This window comes from Oryzias melastigma, linkage group LG3 (genome assembly GCF_002922805.2).
Source record: "Oryzias melastigma strain HK-1 linkage group LG3, ASM292280v2, whole genome shotgun sequence".
Taxonomy (NCBI): domain Eukaryota; kingdom Metazoa; phylum Chordata; class Actinopteri; order Beloniformes; family Adrianichthyidae; genus Oryzias; species Oryzias melastigma.
In genome coordinates this window covers 7,451,932-7,471,091 of record NC_050514.1, presented here as the reverse complement: position 1 = coordinate 7,471,091, position 19,160 = coordinate 7,451,932, and the positions used below count along the sequence as shown (strand labels likewise).

General features: G+C 42.3%; 1 protein-coding gene across 6 annotated transcripts in view; it reads left to right on the top strand.

Moving 5' to 3' along the window:
- The window catches only part of crtc3 (CREB regulated transcription coactivator 3), a gene marked incomplete in the record, with an annotated part of 59,592 nt that overhangs the window by 40,026 nt on the left and 406 nt on the right, over nucleotides 1–19,160 (top strand). For 2 of the 6 annotated variants that reach the window (XM_036217155.1, XM_036217162.1), the window contains 9 exon segments: nucleotides 5,349–5,387; nucleotides 5,478–5,563; nucleotides 8,921–8,970; nucleotides 11,649–11,869; nucleotides 13,228–13,466; nucleotides 13,600–13,785; nucleotides 13,902–13,988; nucleotides 14,126–14,321; nucleotides 18,126–19,160. In XM_036217155.1, the coding sequence (XP_036073048.1) occupies nucleotides 5,349–5,387; nucleotides 5,478–5,563; nucleotides 8,921–8,970; nucleotides 11,649–11,869; nucleotides 13,228–13,466; nucleotides 13,600–13,785; nucleotides 13,902–13,988; nucleotides 14,126–14,321; nucleotides 18,126–18,331 (1,310 nt within the window). 6 annotated transcript variants of the gene reach the window in all.

The following is a 19,160-nucleotide window of genomic DNA, read 5'->3' as shown; positions in this document are numbered from 1 at the left end:
GACTTGCAACAAGCTCCCTTCTGTTTGGCAGGAGCAGTTGCCATAGAAACATTGAGACCGACTCTGACTAACCTCGTCTGTAGTAAAGGTGTCTGAATCACAAAAAAGGCGACTGAATTGACTTCATTTTTTTGGAGTCGGAAATAAACACTGGATGACGTCACAGATGCTTGGTCCAGGTCTCTATATACAGTAAATGGTAAGGGCTGACACTCCTTCCAAGAGAAGCAACATCTTTTTTCTTACACCTTCCGACTTATCCCTTTCGGGGTCCCCACACCGTAACAGCACCTACTGTTTGGCATCAGTGATTTGGCAGAGTTTTTGCGCCGGTGTTGGTAGCAGATGTGCTCGGCCTGTCAGATCGGCTCGGGGGCTGGCGCATAGATGACGCGTAAGATTGTGATTGGTCCGGACTATTAGACCACTGTCACGTGACACGGGGAAGGACACAGACACTTCCGTCATAACAATGCACGGATTCTTCCCGAGTAAACAACTGAGGAGGTCTGAACAAATACGTTAAGAATCACAAAAGGAGAAGGAATATTTGCCATCAGCCGCAAAAACCTTGACAACGAAATAATCCAATCGAGAGGAATCATCACAGGATAATGATCGTTATTTTAATAGAGAGAAATCAGGCTGGGAAGGATGACGTCTGAGCTAAAGTGGGTGCTAGCGAGTAGCATGCTAGCTTGTTGTTGGTCGCACATTAAAAAAAAAGAAAGTAATTATTTGCACGTATTTTTTCTAAATACATCCTGCCAATGTTGAACTTCTTTCTGGTTGCACGGACCGGATGAAGTCCCGCTAGAATATACAGCTCACGTTCTGCTCCGTTACACAAACACTGAGGAGAGCAGACGTTAGTGAAGGAGCTGTCAATGCCAAAATAATAAATAATAGCCCGAGCAGATCTCAACACTTTTTCCTTTCTTTTTAAAAAATAAACTTTATTGTAAACGTCAGTTTCAGTACAGAAAAACAGCAAATTAGCCAACTCGTTTGTTACAGTTGTGTGACGTCATCACTAGTCGCAGGCCACAGAGCCGATCTGACAGGCCGAGCACATCTGCTACCTACACCGGATGCCCTTCCTGACACAACCCTGTACTTGAGGGGCACAGGGACCCAGTTAGGCAGCAGCGTCAAGGGTCTTGCCTAAGGACCCAATCTGGGTGGAGATCAGTGGACAACCCTGGGATTGAACCCAGGTCTCCTGCGCACCAGCCCTTCACCTAGCCCACTGAGCCATCCAGCCACTTTCAAGAGAAGCAACATCTATGCCGACCTTCAGAGTAGTGCTGCCACAAACAATTGTGGATCAATCGGGTCATGCTTGAACCGGATGTAAAGCACACATCTTCACAATAATTAGCTTTAAACTAACTAAAAACTAGATACAATGTATTGCCTGTGATAATGCTAGTGTGAATGCTGTAAGCTGAATTTGGCCGCTAAAGACGCTGGTGCAGAAAGCTGAAGATGCTGAAGCTGATAGCCAGCTAAAATATTAGCTAAATGCAAAATTTAGCTAATATTAAAATTAGCCAAAATAGCTAGCATGAAGATGAAATATTAGCTAAACTCCAAAAAAGCCTTAAAAAAACAAAAACAAAAAAAAAACTTTAGTCGTCTGCTATTTTAATAGTTGATTAGTCGACAAATAGCGACAACCCTACCTCAAGAGTCAGCAGCTCCTGCTAATGGCTGCATAACCAAAACTACCTAAAGAAAACAAATAAACAAAGCCTGCAAATCAAGACTACCAAAATCCAAACTAAAATAACAAAACCCAGCAGTATAAGACTGTCTTAAATAGACAGCAGGTACCAATTAAGCCACATTGGCCACACCTGCCAGGTGAGGCGAAGGACTGGATGAAAAGTGGTCCAGCAGCAGCAGGACGTAACAACAATCCAAGCTCAAGGCGGGCGATAAGAAAACTCTAGCAGCATTTAAACGCATCCTTTACACACAAATCTTGGAGATGTAAGAAGCGTCTCACATCAGATTTATGCATGAATGTGTTTTTTTGTGTATATCCGATGTTTAGTGCATTTTTTAAAGATATGTGTGTGTGCTTCAAACTGCTGTAATTTCAAGTTGTGTGTGTAAATTGCATTTTGTAATTTTTGAAAATACAATTTCAAGTACACACAATTATGTACAAAGTATATTTAAACATCACACACACACAAATCCACCCCTACACACAAATAGGAAGTCACACACACACAAAAATTAGATGCATCATTTTTTTGTCTTTAAAGTAAATAGATAAATACTGAATAACCATCAGTTATGGGTATTTTTTAGTATTTGTGTTCGTCAGGACCCTCCTCAGTCAATGAACCGGTTAAACGTGTGTTCCAGTCACAAACCAGTCTTTGCTCTTGTACCAGGATTTCTGTGATGTGTGTCTGTATATGAGCACGGGTGTGTGTATGTGCATGGGCGTGTGCATCTGTGTATGTTTGTGTGTAGTGTATGCAATCACTCTGCTTCAGGGCTGCAGACTGAATGTTTCCTTAAACGAGTCACAGGTGCATAAAAATGGTGGAAACAAGATTGTAAAAGGCTAAATAAAAAGAACTCAAACCTTCAAATATGTTTGAGTCCTCGAGCCGTCACGATGTAAATGTTTGTAAACGAGTCAGACTGTAATCCAATCACAGGCTCTGTACGTACAAGTTCTGTAGGGAAACCAAAACCTGTGGAAACATTTAAAGTACCATCTTGTAGAGTACGGGTGAGAATTTGAAGACTTCTCACAATTCAATTTGTCTATATTTTAGTGTTAGGTCTAAATGACCTGAAACATTTCTCTGCTACTGCATGAAAGACAAGAGAGGGATTAGTTTAGTTTAAAAACACTTGCAAGGAGAACGAACCGAGAGCAACTTCAGGTCTTCTCTTTCGCTCTGAAGTTCTCTGTCTGGGCCTCGTCTTCCCTAGTCCCATTACGTTTGCAGATTCTGAAGGGTGGGGAAAAGAGGAAGAGAGAGAGACTGGTTTTTACTATCACTTATGTCAGATTCTCCATCCTCCTGTTCGTGATGCTGGTTTCTTCAAGTATCTGCATTATATCAGTTCCTCACAGCCTTCAGCTGGGGCTCCACTCCACTTTCTTCATACTGAACGGAGCTGTCTGCAATGAGAAATCCAAAGAGGAAACCGACCATTATTTTATTTTTGGATGAGGTCCAACATGAATTTTCCCTAATAACAAGCACCAGCGTTGTCTAAAAATTCTGGGATCTCTGGTTCTCTGCGAAAGTCCCGCCCACCGACACCCGCCGTTGTGTTGCTTTACATCATCACACTAGAGTGATTCTCCTGCTCCTTTCAGTATGTTTTTAGGCATGTAAAAACTCAGTCACACTTTCAGCGATTTCAGTAATCTTGACATTAAAACGTTCATCTCGTTCAGGACATTACTGCTTGTACTTTTGGTATTCATAAACCTTATATTTTTTTAAATATTGAGCAAAATATGACCAATAGGAAATGAAAAATGCTGAAAAATGTTGTGCACTTTCAAGCTTGTGAACTTACTTACTTTCAGCTACTAATTCAAACTAAAATGTTCAGCAAATACTGGGTTTATTTAGAGTAATTTGGAATTTAACTTTTAATTTAGCAACATGCTAGCTGTTTGTAGCTAATTTAGATATTTTTCTAGTCCTTTAGGCTAATTTGGAGTTTACCTAATATTTTAGCAATATGTTAGCAGCTTTGGCTAATTAAAAGATGTACCGGTATTTTAACATTTTTTTTGTTAATATTGAGTTTAGCTAATATTTTATCAAAATTCTGTGTTTTGGCAAAATTAGAAATGTTTTCATTTTTTTTGTATAATTTGCCATTTAGCTAATATTTTAGCCGAGCTTTCTGCCTCAGCATTTTCAGCCATTGGTTTGAGGATTTAGGGCTATCAACTTCAGCTTTTTTTTTAACCAATTGATGCTTCAACAAATTATCTACTTTAACCCATAAAGACCCAGACCTGTTTTTTCTTAAAAATAAATTGATGTGGAATGCATCAGAAGCTAAGTGGATCACAGAACCCTTCTCTGATATTCAGTTACACTGATGTCACCTGATTCCCTACAAGGAAACTGATTTGCTGTGGCGACCCCTGAAGGGAAAAGCCGAAAGGAAAAGAAGAAGTTACACTGATGTCACCATGAATGAATGAACTTTATTTATATAGCACTTTACAATTGCTTTGCCAGAGCTTTTGTGTCTGGAAGTGTAACAATAATCCTAGTACAGTCCAAAAGCACAAATACTGAGGATGGTCTGAACAAATGATTCCTGTCAATCTACAGGAAAACCTTGAGTCCAATCCTCCATGCCCCTAAATGTTTTTTTTAAAGGTCTCTTAGGACACAAAAGCCAGTCTGAGATGTCAAGTTGTCCCCCAAATTTACCCAAATCTCAGAGCATCCATATGATCTCCTGAATTGTCCAGGATGTGAAGGATCTTTTGCCAAGAAGTATGAGCATGTCTTCAGGATTTGGGGGAGTCTTGTCCCCACAGCTGTTTGCATGCAAAGGGGACTAACCCAACGCTGGTCATGATGTTCTGCTAGTAGGAGAAGTTCAGCTGACTTGGCTCGGCTCTGTCTGGACTCCATGTGTGCTGCACATGCTGGCTGTCAGGACGAACCCTTTCGGTTGTTATCATTGACTTTATGGTATTTGTTCCTGTTTCTGGTCATTTATTAACAGAACAAAGCCGCAGCACTGCGGTCAATAAAGTACAGCAGTCTGGCATCATGTTCTGCTTTACCTCTGTACAAACAGATGGACCTTTTTGTCATCTTTTCCTGGTTCTGGTTCTGGTGACAGCAGCCGTTTTCCTGGATGTGGTCAGTTGTTGAAACAGGATCTAGAAGATGTCTCCCCAAAGTGTCTTTAAGTTACAAATAGTCAGCTGAAGACAAACTCTGGGGTCATGTGACACCTCCTCCATTTTTTTTTTGGGGGGGGGGAGGGGTAAATAAAATGTTTTTAGCTCCAGATGTTATCCTCCTCTTTCCTAAAATGTGTACATTTGTGAGACAAACACACCTCTCAGTTGTGAAGCCATGCCCACCGTAGTCATGTGAGCGTTCATGAGCTCTAACCAACCAAGTCCGCATTTCATTTCAACTTTGAGCTTCTGTACAATACAGTTATACTGGATTTTAAATCCAAGCAAAGTAGGAAAAAGCTTTAAAGAGAAGGTAAAAGTCCTGGGGTGTATTCTGAATACGTTTTAGTTCTGCTTTTACTCGTATGTCTTTAATCCTCAATCTCCCTCCTGTTGTCTGTTTCTCGTGGAGGCTGGCATGCAGCTAATGTGAACGAGGCCGACGTGGACTGCTCTGGAGATGGTGGGTTTTGCTTCTCTTTATAGCTTTACTCGATACCTCTTAGCTTAAGGAGGAACTGGGTGAGGAATTCTGATTCTCTTGTCTCCACAGTCTTCTCCTTCCCCGCCCTGCCTCCCGAGGATGGTCTCATGGGGCTCAGTAAGCCCCTGCCGAAGCAGCTGTGGGACGCCAAGAAGGTGAGACACACCCCTCTTGATCTTATTGACCTGACACGTCACTTAATGACACAATAATGACCAGCAACAGACTACAGAGACCCTAAACCAGGGGTGTCAAAGTCAATTGCTCAAGGGACCAAAATCCAAAACACACCTTAGGTCACGGGCCGAACAGGATAAACATTTATTGAACACTCTAAAACTACATTTGTAAAACTTTAAAACCATAACTTGTTAACCCAATTTTGAACTAGATATATAGCATTGCCTGTAATAATGCTAGTGTGAATGCTGATAGCTGAAGTTATCGCTGAAGATGTTAGTGCTGATGGCTGAAGATGCTGAAGCTGATAGCCAGCCAAAATATTAGCTAAGTGCCAAATTAGCCTAAAAAAAGAAAACAAAAAAAGAGCAGGTCTGGGGCTACTCAGCTCAGCACCAAAAGCTGCACACTATCAGAGCAGATTGTGGAAATAGAGATTTGAGATCAATAAATGAGAAATGGCTTTTTAAGACATATTGGTTCGTTGGATTAAAACACGTTTTTTTTTTTAATAAAAAAAAAATGGTCTTAGGAGGAATTTAAAGCTTCTGAGGCTCAAAAACATTCAACTCGTATCAGACCATAGGGTGCTGATGCTTTTAATGTTTTTAAGCTCAAATGCTTTAAGACCTTTTGAGTTCTTACACTTAAGGGTGAAATTATTAACCCTCGTATGAAATTTTTTTACAATTATCTCCCAAGTGCTGTTAAGCAGAGCAAAGAATTTTTAACGTTTCTAACACCCTAGCTATATGTTGGATGCTTACATTATTTTACTTTGCACGTTGAAACAAAATAACGACTAAAACAAAAACTACCAGGGTCAAAATTACTGATGCTAATACTAAATTGGGTATCCTTTTCTCTGGATACCAGCCTGCTGTCATTTGTTGGGATTTTCAACCAGTCTGTGACACCTCTCCCGAGGAATCCTAGTCCATTCTTTGGCAAATCTCTCAAGCTCCTACAGTCCTGTAAGCCTTCTGGCATGGACCTTGGTCTTCAGTCCACCCCACACATTTTCAATGGGATTGAAGTCAGGGCTTTGTGCAGGCCAGTCAACAACCTTCACGTTTGTCTTCTGAAGGTAGATCTTTACCAGCAGCGCTGCATGTTTTAGGTAGTGGTGCACAATACTGACTTTTTACAACTGATACTCGATATTTTCCAGCCTCTTGCAGCCGATACCGATACTGTTAATCAACCAATATTTTTAAAAATACTTGAGAAAACAATATTTGTGAGTACAAAGTAAGAGCGCATGGTTCTTATGTATTCCAACAAATTTGCAGAACTTGTTTTACCTGCAAATAAATTGAACTACAGATAGTACACACACTATTAGCTTTTTCAGTCTGCTATACATCTGTTTATAGAAAAACTGCAAAAGTTAAAGACGCCATACCATGAAACCATTTTAAGTCCATTATACTGTTCATTCCTCACTATATAGAGCCCCAAAATGGTATTTTGATCAGTTCACCTATTTCTGAGTAATCCTCTAAAAACCTGCGCTCTCAACAGCAGCCCCTCCCATACCCACAAAAACAAGCGGGTCTTCACAATCTGATGTCACAGGGTGAGACCGCCCCCTCCAGGAAGAATCTGCTCTGCCAGCACTGCCCCCAGTCTAACACCAACACCTAATTCCTCCACTGAGCTAGCAGTGATCAGCATCATCTTTGAAAAAAATTGGATACTGTTTATTTTTTGGGGAAAAACAAAGAAAGAAAGGCTCTAGGATGAGGTCATGAAATGGGCGGCACCCACACGCAGCGGCAGGCGGAGCTTCAGGAATTGAGTTGTTTTACTTACGGGTATGAAAAAACTCAAATTATAGCTAATGTTTCATGAATAATTTGTTTTTTTGTTTTTCAAAGGTAATACTGTATATGATCATATATAAGGATATAGTTCACTCTGAAAGGCTTAAGAAAATCATGGTAGGGCCCCTTTAAGACTATAACTTAAATAGCAATGTAACAAGGACATTTTTTTTATATGAATAATGTCCGATACAATATTGTGCAAAAGAAATACTTTAATCTCAAAGTGCAAAAATGACTTCTTTGTTTTAAACTGATGTTCAAAATAAATGGTGGCTCATAGAAATGAACTTTTCAAAGACTTTAGACATTAGTTTGGATTCTAACAGATTAGAATCAAGCACACCTCTCCACCAGAATCTGGTGAATTTAGCACAAATACATAAATTTGTTTGGAAAAACTTGATGCGTTTAGTGTTTAAATGCACGCAGTTGTTAAGAGTTTGACAGATATATCCACTTTGAAATGTCAGTTTTGTGAATGAACTCTGTACTGTGGAGTAGTGCGATGTTTACTGAGAAGTTTACTGAAGCGTTTTAGTTACCCTGAAGTTCTTCATTTAAGAAAGGGGGATGTAGTATCAGGTGACATAAAAGGGTAGGAACCTTTGTGTGTCTGTTATATGTTCCTTGGGGGAAGTTCAATTAAGTAGAACCTGTACAAAGCTGCAAGTAGGCTTTGAGATATATAAAACTCAGCCACCTGAACAGTTGCTGGTGTTCCCGCCCTTACAAGAAACTTTTTTGGTGCATCTGAGACATCTACCTTGGATAATTACAGCCACACTTTGGACCTTTTTTCTAGCACCTGCTGTGCAATCCGCCTGTTTACCTGCTTTTTTTTTCTATGTATTTTACTGAATTCTTTTTTTTTTTTTGCTCTGAATAAAGTCTATTGAAATTAAAAGGTTTGTTTTCAGTATATTAGACACTTAGGATCTGCATTTATGTGAATGGGAGGGGATTGTGGTGGTTGCATGAAGGCAGCATGTGCCATGCCTGTTTGGAATTTTAACTTTTAATGCAATTTCAGTGTCAATATAATGCCAAATTAAGTCATGTCAATTCAACGTGCTTCATAGAATTTTGACTAGTATGACATTGTATAAATTAATTCTTCTTCTGTTTCATCATAATGAAAATACCACTGAGAATGCTTTTAGAATAGATCAAAAGAGGATTAGAGCGGGACTTTAAGGCTTTAAGAGTTTATGGTTTTATGGCCATAAAGGTGTCATGCATGGTCACCTAGGAAAGCCACATTCCTTCATTGAGTAAATGATGTGCCACCCTACCTGTGGATCGGGTCTATCCAGTCCAGGAGGCGTGTCCTCTGAAGCTGTCTCAGTGAACCAGTTCTTCCTTACTAGCTGGTATCATGAGGGACGAATGATAATAATATATGAGCAGATTCATGGTGGACAGAGAGCTGATGGACTGACATGCACACATAAAGCATCTTAAACTCCTTACTCTGCATGTCTTTTACAAATCTGTCTGTTTCAGGTCCAGTCTTTGGCATCAAGACCCAAATCCTGTGAAGTGCCTGGAATAAAGTGAGTGGTAGATGTTAGCCAGCATCTCTGCAGTCTTCCTGAAAACCCACTACAGTTTCCTAATTCAGTTCTTGATTCAGACAGTTTTAAAGGACCACACAGACAAAACCCAAACATTCTGTTTCATTTTGTCCAGCTACAGTCCTGGACTGAAGGACCAGAGTGCTTTCGCAATTCATCTTTCTTACTTCGCCTTTGAATGAAAACTTCACCCTCAACACAAACTCAAAAACTATCTAAAATTAGATTTTTTGGGCAGATATTGAGAGGCACGTGACATGGTGGATGGATAGAAATATGGATGGACATCAATTGAAAACCGTAAGCGGAAGTTGGTTTTGTTCAAAGAAGAAATGGTTCTTCGATCGACTTTGAGCCGCGGGTAGAATACTCAATGCCAGCGTCTTTGTCTTGAACTTCCATCTATTTCTGTTATCCGTTGGGGTTACCAGAGCTCGATCTGGATGAAGGTGGAATCCACTCTGGACAGATCAGCATTCTGGCAGACCCGCGACGGGCTGTTTGCTCAGGGCTTTGCGTTTTCTTATTTTCAGAGACAATAATAAAATTTGTTCCCTAATTTTATTTCGGTTTTTACTTTCCCCTCTCGGGTTAATGCTGGACAATGAACGTCAAACTCAGATACAGAAACACAGCGGAAGTGGCTGTCATAGAAAACGCAATCCCAGGAGTGGGAGAGAAGTTTCCGGTAGCAGGAGAATCTTTGAACCGCCACAGAAACCCAAACATGGAGACTTAATTACTGATGTTTCATAGATATCTTCATAATAAATAAAACGATCTCTGAACATCATCCATGTCTTTCATACATTGGAAGAGAATATACACGGAGACCACTCCACGTAGCGATCATGGATCATGGATTTTACATGGATTCATGGATTTGCTTATACAGCGACACCTCAGAAAATAATAAAATTTACATTAAAAATGAATTAAAAAGATTAAAGTTAAGCTAAAATTAACAATAACTAACAACATCAACAAAAATAACATAAAAGTCTAATTTCCGTGCTAACTTGTGCCTTTTAGATAAAATATAACTTCCGTTGGACATCCATCGGCTCCTCCGTGTCAGTCCACCATGTTGAGCCGCCATGTTACCTGCTGTTAGGTACTCTTGCAAATTTTGGGTGTAGTGAAACGATGACATCACAGCAGGAGAAAACGTCCAAAAAGGAAGGGGCTGAAATCTCTTAAAATCTAAAAGAGGATGTTTTAGAAGAAGTTTTGAAATGACTGAGGGATGACCACAGGACCGAAGGCTTGAAGGACATTTAGTTACAAAAATAGAAATCTGGCAATTTTCACATTTTTACACAATATGTGAGAAGAAAAGAAAACTTTTGTTAGTGATCATCACACAATTTCACACACACACCACTATCTTAAGTCTACAACCACAAATCAACCTTTGACCTTGTGAAGAGCCTGTTGGTCACCCCCAGATGACTCAAAATTGAAATGGTCACAATGGAGATAAAATTGACAGAAAAGCCGCCATTTTGAATTTTTTTTTTTTTCTTGAATTTGTCACCTGGTGATGGCGAGAAGAAAAGGGGCAGTGAGGGCTGGGACGCCTGTGGCTTTAATATATTTTGTCATTTTGTCAATATTGTGTCCAATGAGTTAGATTGTATGACCTTTGTAAAAACAGATTCAGTTTTTTGGTTGACTTAGCTCAATTATCAAACTTTTCTCACTTTCTCCAGATCATCTTTATTATTTACCTATGCAGGTAACTTCCTGAGACGCATCTCTTTGGCTTATCCCTTTCGGGGTCGCCACAGCGTAACAGCACCCACTGTTTCGCATCAGTGATTTGGCAGAGTTTTTACGCCTGATGTCCTTCCTGACACAACCCTGTACTTGAGGGGCACAGGGACCCAGTTAGGCAGCAGCGTCAAGGGTCTTGACTAAGGACCCAATCTGGGTAGAGATCAGTGGACAACCCTGGGAATCAAACCCAGGGCTCCTGCGTACTAGCTGTACACTTAGCCCACTGAGCCATCTTTCCGCTTTATCTCTTTGCCAAGATAGACCCGCTTCAAATGTTATGGTTGTTGTGCAGAAACATGAATTACGGCGTCGTTTTGCTCCTGGATCGGTCTGTGGAAGCACATCCTCCTGAGTCAGACATGAGAGCGGGTCACAGGTGTCAGAGATCTGCAGGCTGGGGATGCTCAGGCTGCCGTGTTCACGCTCACACATTGCTCAGCAGTCTTGGACGTGGGCTCTGGGAGAGTTTCTGCTGCTTTAACTGGAACGATCAGCGACAGCAGCTTCCCTGTGACGAGGAGCGGCGCGTTCCAGCATTCCCAGCATGACCCTGCTGCTCGTAAACAGAGAGAAACAGATTGTTTGGGCCATCAGAGGTTGTTGGGCATTTTACCAAGACTCCACTGCTGACTTTTTCCTCTTCCTAGATTCTAAGGTAAACATGAACAGTGTGTTGAAATTACAGTCAGGATATGATAAGAGACTGGGCCTTGACATTTTAAAGATGGACACAGGTCGATTTAAAAGATGTAACAGCGTCAGACTGAAGTTTATCATGGAAGAGTAGACATTGGTAAAGGGGACAACAGAAAAAGCAGATCTGTTGATCTGGGATTTTTTGAAGCTTCATTGCAGTCTTATCCCTCTCCTCCTGACAGTATCTTCCCGTCTCCGGAGCAGAACCCCAGTTTGTCCCACTATCAGGGCTCGTTGGGTACCGGCGGCTCCCTGCCTGACCTCAGCAACCTTCAGTTTCCGTCCCCCCTCTCCACGCCGCTGGACCCTGAGGACACCGGAGGGTATCCCAACTTGAGCGGTGGCAGCAGCACGGGGAACCTGCCGGCTGCCATGATGCACCTGGGCATTGGCAACTCCCAAGGTGAGGATTGAAGTGTTTTGAGCCCGATTACACATGACTGCAGCTTAAGTAAGAAGCTAAGAAAACTCAAGGCTGTGGAGTGACTTGTTAAGTTCTTTACGCTTTTGAGAGTGGCAGAGTGCTTTTTAGTGTGATGCTATGAAACTCCTGTTTGTTTATCTACATCAAATGTGTTAAAGTCAAGGCCTGGGGGCCGGATCCGGCCCTCCCCGTAATTCTTCTGGCCCTCCAGATCATTTTATTTTATTGTTATTAATGACCCGATGTTATCTTGTTTCATTTCTAACTTGTATAATTTTGACAAAATATATTTTTATGGGGGGTAAAATACTGAAAGTTATTTAAGGTTTAAGTTAATTTATTCTGGAATAATATTCCTGCCTTTTTATTATTCATAATTATGTTTAAAAAGTTACGGTTTTAAAAACGGGAATTTTGCTAGCTTGTTGGAATATTTTTGCACTTACTAAGAGTTTTTAGGCTATTTTGGAGTTTAGCTAATATTCCAGTTAAATGCTAGCTGTTTTGGCTAACCAAAACAGCTAAGTTTTTTTTATTTATTTTTTATTTTAGACTAGTTGGGCATTTAGCTAATATTTTAGCTGGCTATCGGCTTCAGTGTTTTCAGCTTCAGTATTTTCAGCTTCAGTATTTTCAGCATCTACAGCAGCCAAATTCAGCTTACAGCATTCACACTAGTATTATCACAGGTAATGGTATATATCTAGTTCATAATTATGTTAAAAAGTTACAGTTTTAAAATTTTTAAATGTAGTTTTAGAGTGTTCAATAAATGTTTATCCTGCTCGACTTGTGACCTAAGGTGTGTTTTGGATTTTGACCCCCCATGCAGCTGCTTCTGCATGAACCATTGTCTTCCTGGGACTTGCAGCTTCTCCTCCTGACTTTGAGCTCATCCTACATACAGAGAGTTTGTAAATTTTCTCTGAGTTTGTGCATTTGGCCTTCTCATTGTTAAAAATGAGTCATTATCCGTTTGGATTTAGTCCTGGTTAGTGTGCATGGATCATTGATGAGGCGCTGAGGCTCCTCTGTGTCCTCTGATCACACCCACTCCCGCTCCCTTTCACTCGGGGCTCTTTGTGCAAGCGTCGGGCTGAGCACCAAAGTGACAGAGGAATTCTGACCCTCTTCTGTTACACTACAATCCGCTCTTTGTCTTTCAGCTCATGTTACTTTCCCCTGCTCCCCGTGCCCCCCCTCCCTTGCCACACAATAAAGTCCAGTGTTGGGCTTGAAAGCCTGAGAACATGCTGGCAGACACAAGTGCGGCTCTTTCTCCTCGTTCGCTCTCAAGCAGCCTGTTTGACTGAGTTCTCCATGTGTTCTGGTCCCAGCAGGTCTCTCCACCTCCCTCAGCAATCCCTCCATCCAGGCATCTCTCAGCAACTGCCAGCTACAATCTTCGCTCAGCAACCCCTCCATCAGTTCCTCCCTGCGCTTATCCAGCTCCTCGCCCCGGCGGCGGCCAGCTCCCATCAGCCCCCTCACCCTGTCTCCAGGAGTGGAGCCAAGACGGGGTCTGACCAAACAGATGTCTCCCACAATGTCCCCCACACTGTCCCCCATCACACAGGTACAATATCTCAACGCTGGCACATTTATGCATCTGAGTCATCTAATGCTGCAGACCTCCACCATGGTGTAGATGAAGTGTTTCTGACCTCTCAGAATGTGTTAATGTCTGCACCCTCTCTGTGCTCTTGAAGGGGGTTGCTTTGGATACCAGCACTATGGGACGGGAGCCCCCCCCACCCTACCCACTCTACCAACAGTCCCAGCATTCTGTGGATGCTGGGCATCAGTGCCAACAACCTCACCAGCAACAGCCCCCACCCCTGCATCAGCCAATGTCCCCGTCCCAGAACATGCAGCTGGACTTCACTCAGGGCCAGGTGAGCACAAAGGAGGATGGGCCCTTTAGAACACTCATTTCTTTTCTATAAATTATCATTAATACTTACAAATGCAAACATTTCCTTAGTGTCATTTGAGTTTGATTTGTTTCTAGCTGCACAACAGTGTGGCATCATTCTTCAACGACCCTTTCAGCGAGCAGCAGTTCTCTACCCGGCAGAGCAGGCCCCTCCCCTATCAGGTGAGCTGTCACAGGTGACGTGTGTCAGACAGATGTCTGTGGTGTTGTGGTAGACAGTAGTAGTAGTAAATATCATGTAGCTGAGTGAAAAACTGCAACCATCTCACCTCTGTGCTCCTTCTTCATCCACTGAACAGCTGGATCACGCCAGTCAGTTGGAGAACTCCATGAGCTCCACTGCAGGGGGATCCTGCTTGGATCCCTCGTCCTCCTCCTTCTATCATTCGCAGGCCGCTCTGTTTGGGCTGGGGGGCAGCCTGCAGGACCATATGCACATGAAGCACATGCTATACTCCAACTGCAGCGGAGGCCTGCCCAACATCATCCTCACCGGTGAGTGTGACGACCTGTTGACTTTGTTTCGAGTCCATCTGGTTCATGCCGTCCACCTGCAGGTCATCTGTGGACACCTGTCATGTTCCACCGTTAAAGATGTAACCATTCTTCATGAATCTGTAAAAAAAACGATTCAAACTCCTCAACATGTTCATGGAGGCAGAGAATTAAAAAATCTGTTTGTCTGTGTGCCTAAAATTGGAATTGCAGAGCTGATGACATTTCTTTGTGTGACTGTGTGTGCGTGCGCTTGTGTGTGCCGACGCGGCCGGTGTGTGAGCACCTTCACTTCTTCCCAGCAGTCATACCTTTTATTATTAACTCTCTTTAGCTCTTTATTTTCTTTATTTAGCTCTTTTATTTTACTCATTCGCACTGAGTGTGAGTGTGCGCGAGTGCACGTGCAGTGGCTGGGGAGGGATTGCACTGAGCTGGCGCTGGTTTCAAAGATCCTGGAACCAGCCCTGTTTCAGATTGTCAACTTGTCATTAACATCTGGTGTTTTCCCAGAACGTCTTAGACTGACACCAGGAGACCGAGGCCCTGTACAGGCTCTTGGTAAATGCATTGAGGACATTAATGACTGGATGTGTCACAACTTACTTCAATTAAACAAAAACAAAACTGAGGTTATTGTCTTTGGGGCTAAAGAAAAAAGGTTAGACGTCACTACAGAGCTTCAATCTATTCAACTAAAAACTACCAACCAGGCCAGAAACTTGGGTGTAGTGATAGACACAGACCTAAATTTTGATAAACACATTAAGGCAGTCACTAAATCAGCCTATTATCATCTCAAAAATATCTCAAGGATTAAAGATCTGATGTCTAAGCAGGACCTGGAGAAACTAGTGCATGCTTTCATCTTTAGTCGACTTGATTACTGTAACAGTGTTTTTACAGGACTACCAAAAAAATCCATCAGGAAACTGCAGCTTATTCAGAACTCTGCTGCTCGGGTTCTCACAAGGACCAAGAAAGTAGACCACATCAGTCCAGTTCTGAGGTCTTTACACTGGTTACCTGTCTGTCAGAGGATAGACTTTAAAGTTCTGTTACTGGTTTATAAAGCTTTGAATGGTTTAGCACCAAAATACATGACTGACCTCCTGACCCAGTATGTACCAGCCAGACCTCTCCGGTCATCTGGATCCGGTCTTTTATCAGTTCCTAGAGTCAGAACTAAACATGGAGAAGCTGCATTCAGCTTCTATGCTCCACAGATCTGGAACAGACTTCCAGAAAACCTTAGATCAGCTGAAACACTCAGTGTATTTAAATCCAGGTTAAAGACTCACCTGTTCTCAGCTGCATTTGATTAATATGTATTCAAAAGTTTATGTCTGCACTGTTTATCTATGCTTGTTTTAAATTAAAATCTTTTTACTTTCTTTTAATTTTATTTTAATGATCACATTTTTACTATTTCTTTTGATTGTTTCTTTTAATGCTTTATGTAAAGCACTTTGAATCGTCTCTGTACATGAAATGTGCTATACAAATAAACTTGCCTTGCCTTGCTGGTGCTGAGGGTTCCATCACACATGGAGCACAACATGAACCGCAATACTCAGTATTATGTATAATTGTTTAGTTGAATTGAATTATTCCTGTTAGTAGGAACACAGACAGTTTGATGTAAGGGACAAAAAGAAAACATACTTGACCTTAAAATACCTTTAATTCAATGTGTTGAAAAAAAAAAACAGAAAAAAATCCAAACTGTGACTTTCAAACTGTGAATTGGCCTGACTGAATCGTTACGTCTCTATCCACTGTGTGACACTATTGTTCAATGCAGAATCTCCTACATGAATTCTTTCTTCATCTGATCAGGATTTCAGAACAGCAACCTCTGTGTACAGTTAGCTGACAAAAGTCTAACTAAAACAGTTAAAGAGCTTTCTTCACACTCGTTTTTGTCATCGTACACCCAAATGAAAATCCTTGACTTGGCCTTAAACTTGCTGACCTGAAAGGACTGTAGCTCCTTTCTTGGACAGAGATCTCCAAGCTTCTTTCAGTCTGTGGAGTTTTGGGTTTCAGCCCTAAGTGCTGTGTTTACCTCAGAGTATTCTCTTAATGGGCTTCAGGGCCTGGTGGGGGTTCACCTTATCTTTTCCTTCCTGTTTCTGTTCCTCCTTCCTGCTGTTCTTACCTGCAGGAATGTGGCTTATTCTCGGCTGTTTGTTGCTTTTTGTCACCATTTTGTTGGTTTGGATCTGAAAGTCCCACATGACCTTGGTGGTTTATTGATTCTGACCTGACAGAAAGGAGTCCATGTACATCTGTTCTGGTTTGGAGAAATCAGGATGACCAAGAACAGATGGAAATATGTTGAGGTTTCACAAGTTTGATGGAGAGGTGGTAGGAGAACTTTGAAGAACTGATGAAGAGGACTGACAGATGAGGTTAGACAGGAATCTATTAGGATCATCATGTTTGCAGATGACTGTAGTGAAATCAGGGAGCAGGTGGAGGAACACCTGGAGAGATGGAGGTTTGCTCTGGTATAGAAATGAATAAAGAGCAGCAGCAGCCACACAGAGGAACGGTGGGTTAGAGCGAGCAGAGAGGAAGAAGATGGAGGACTTTAAGTTCTTGGAGTCTACAATCCAGAACAACAGAGTGTAGGACAGAGGTGAAGAGGAAGCAGGTTAGAACGTGTTGAGAAAGGTTCCAGGTGTGACTAGAGAGTGTCATCAAGAAGGAAAGGAAAGCTATGGTGAGAGCAGCCATGATGGTTTAGACTCTAAAGTATTGCTGCCACGATTAGTCGAGTAATCGAGTCATAAACAATAAAAATAGTTGACGACTAATTTAAGAGTCGATTAGTCGTTACTTTATATTATATTGAGTCAGAGTGTAATAAAGTTGAAAGGTATAATGGCATTCTGCTAGATTTATGAACTATTTTGGCATTTATTTAGGATTTTTAGGCTATCTTGGAGTTAAGCTAATATTTCGGCTACATGCTAGCTGTTTTGGCTAACTTATGCCATTTTTTTGTTTTTTAGACTATTTTTTAATTTACCAAATATTTCAGCAGCATGTTAGATGATTGGCTAACAAGTTTTTTTTTTTTGCCTGGCTATCAGCTTCAGCATTTTCAGCTATCCATTTCAGCATCTTCAGCTATCAGCACTAACATCTTCAGCGGCCAAATTCAGCTTACAGCATTCACAGTAGCATTATCACAGGTAATACAAAAATAATTGGTGATTAGTCGACAATTAAAACAACCGTTTGTGGCAGCACTGCTCTAAAGTAGAGATGAAGATCTTGAGGTTCTCTTGGGAGGGATCAGGATGGATCAGGAATGAATCCATCAGAGGATCAGATCATGGAAGACGTTCTGGAGATCAATGCAGATGTTGAGAGGAAGAACAGTGGTGATGATGAAAGCATGCTGAGGTACCAGGAAGGAGGAGGTTCATGGATGTAGAGGAGGACATGAGGGTGGGTGATGACAGGGTTGGATGGAGGCGAAGGGTTCACTGTGGCACCCCCTAAATGGAAAGGAGTTGAAAAACAAAGAAGAAGAGACTCAAATAAGAAAATATCTGTTTACAAGAAACATACAGTAAAGTGACGAATCAAAGTCATTCAGTGAATTTTACTAAACTAGTTTGAGTGAAAGTGATGAAACTCACAGGAGAGACCCCCCATCAGGTGGATGGGGTCCACAATCCAAACTTAAGTAAAAAAAAATCAATCAAATATTTTCTGCCCGAGCCCTGCTGTTTTCATGTTGGGGTGGGGTCATGTCTGTCAACTTTCTTTTTTTTCTTCCCTCCTCAGATGAGTCCAGCTCCAGTCTGTCCAAGGACATCAGCGGCGCCCTCTCCACGGTCCCCGAAAGCTTTGACGTTGAGGGGGGGTTCCCTCTGGAGGACGAGCTGCACATCGAGCCGCTCAGCCTGGACGGTCTGAGCATGCTCAGTGACCCCGACATGGTGCTGCCGGACCCGTCTGTGGAGGATTCTTTCCGTAGCGACAGACTGTGAGAGTGACACCCGGACTGAGGGGCCACGTGCACGTGCCCATCCATTGACTGACGAGACGTGCACTCTCTCCTCTTTCTCTCTGACGCGTGCACGAGCAGGTCTGCATCTGTGCACAGATTTGGGGGGGTATCTCCGTTGGTCCACCACCCCCTCCTCAAAGCTAATGGCACTCAGAGACGCTCGAGTCCGGTTCTGAGTCTGCTCGCAACCATGGCAACAGCAACGTAACCATGGTGACGAACCATAGCAACCCCGCCGCCACGCAGGAGTGTGGAGGTAAAGCTTTTCTGAGCGCGCTCAGATCGCCACAGATTTCATATTTATATTGGTCAAACGTCAGCGAGGAGTTTATGGAGACAAAAAGGGCAAAGTGTTTACAGGTTTCATCAGAGGAGTGCAGCTCAAACCAAGACCTGATCCTGGACTTTCCTCCAGTCTTTGAACCCAAATCTTTTTTATCCGTTTATCTTCTGATCTGAGAGTTTCCGCCAAGTTCAGTGTTTTGTACCAAACCAGGAACTGCGCTGTGGTGTCCCCCCACCCCTCTTTTAGGGCGCCCCCTGTCCTTGTGATGTGAAATTGCACTTGACCTCTTTTGCACTAATTGGAGAAATTTCCCTGCAGCCCAAAGAAGCTAAACGCCACCATGCTGACCAGCAACTGTCTAAAGACAGATACCCCCTCCCCTCGCAGCCCCTCTGGTGGGGGTGTCACTGGACCCCCCATTCCTGTAAAATACTGACAATACTCTGTGGAGGGTCCTGGGGTCCATTTTTCTTTGCTCTGGCTGTCTCTGCTTGGGGGGGTCGCCCCATCTGCCTCTGCTGCC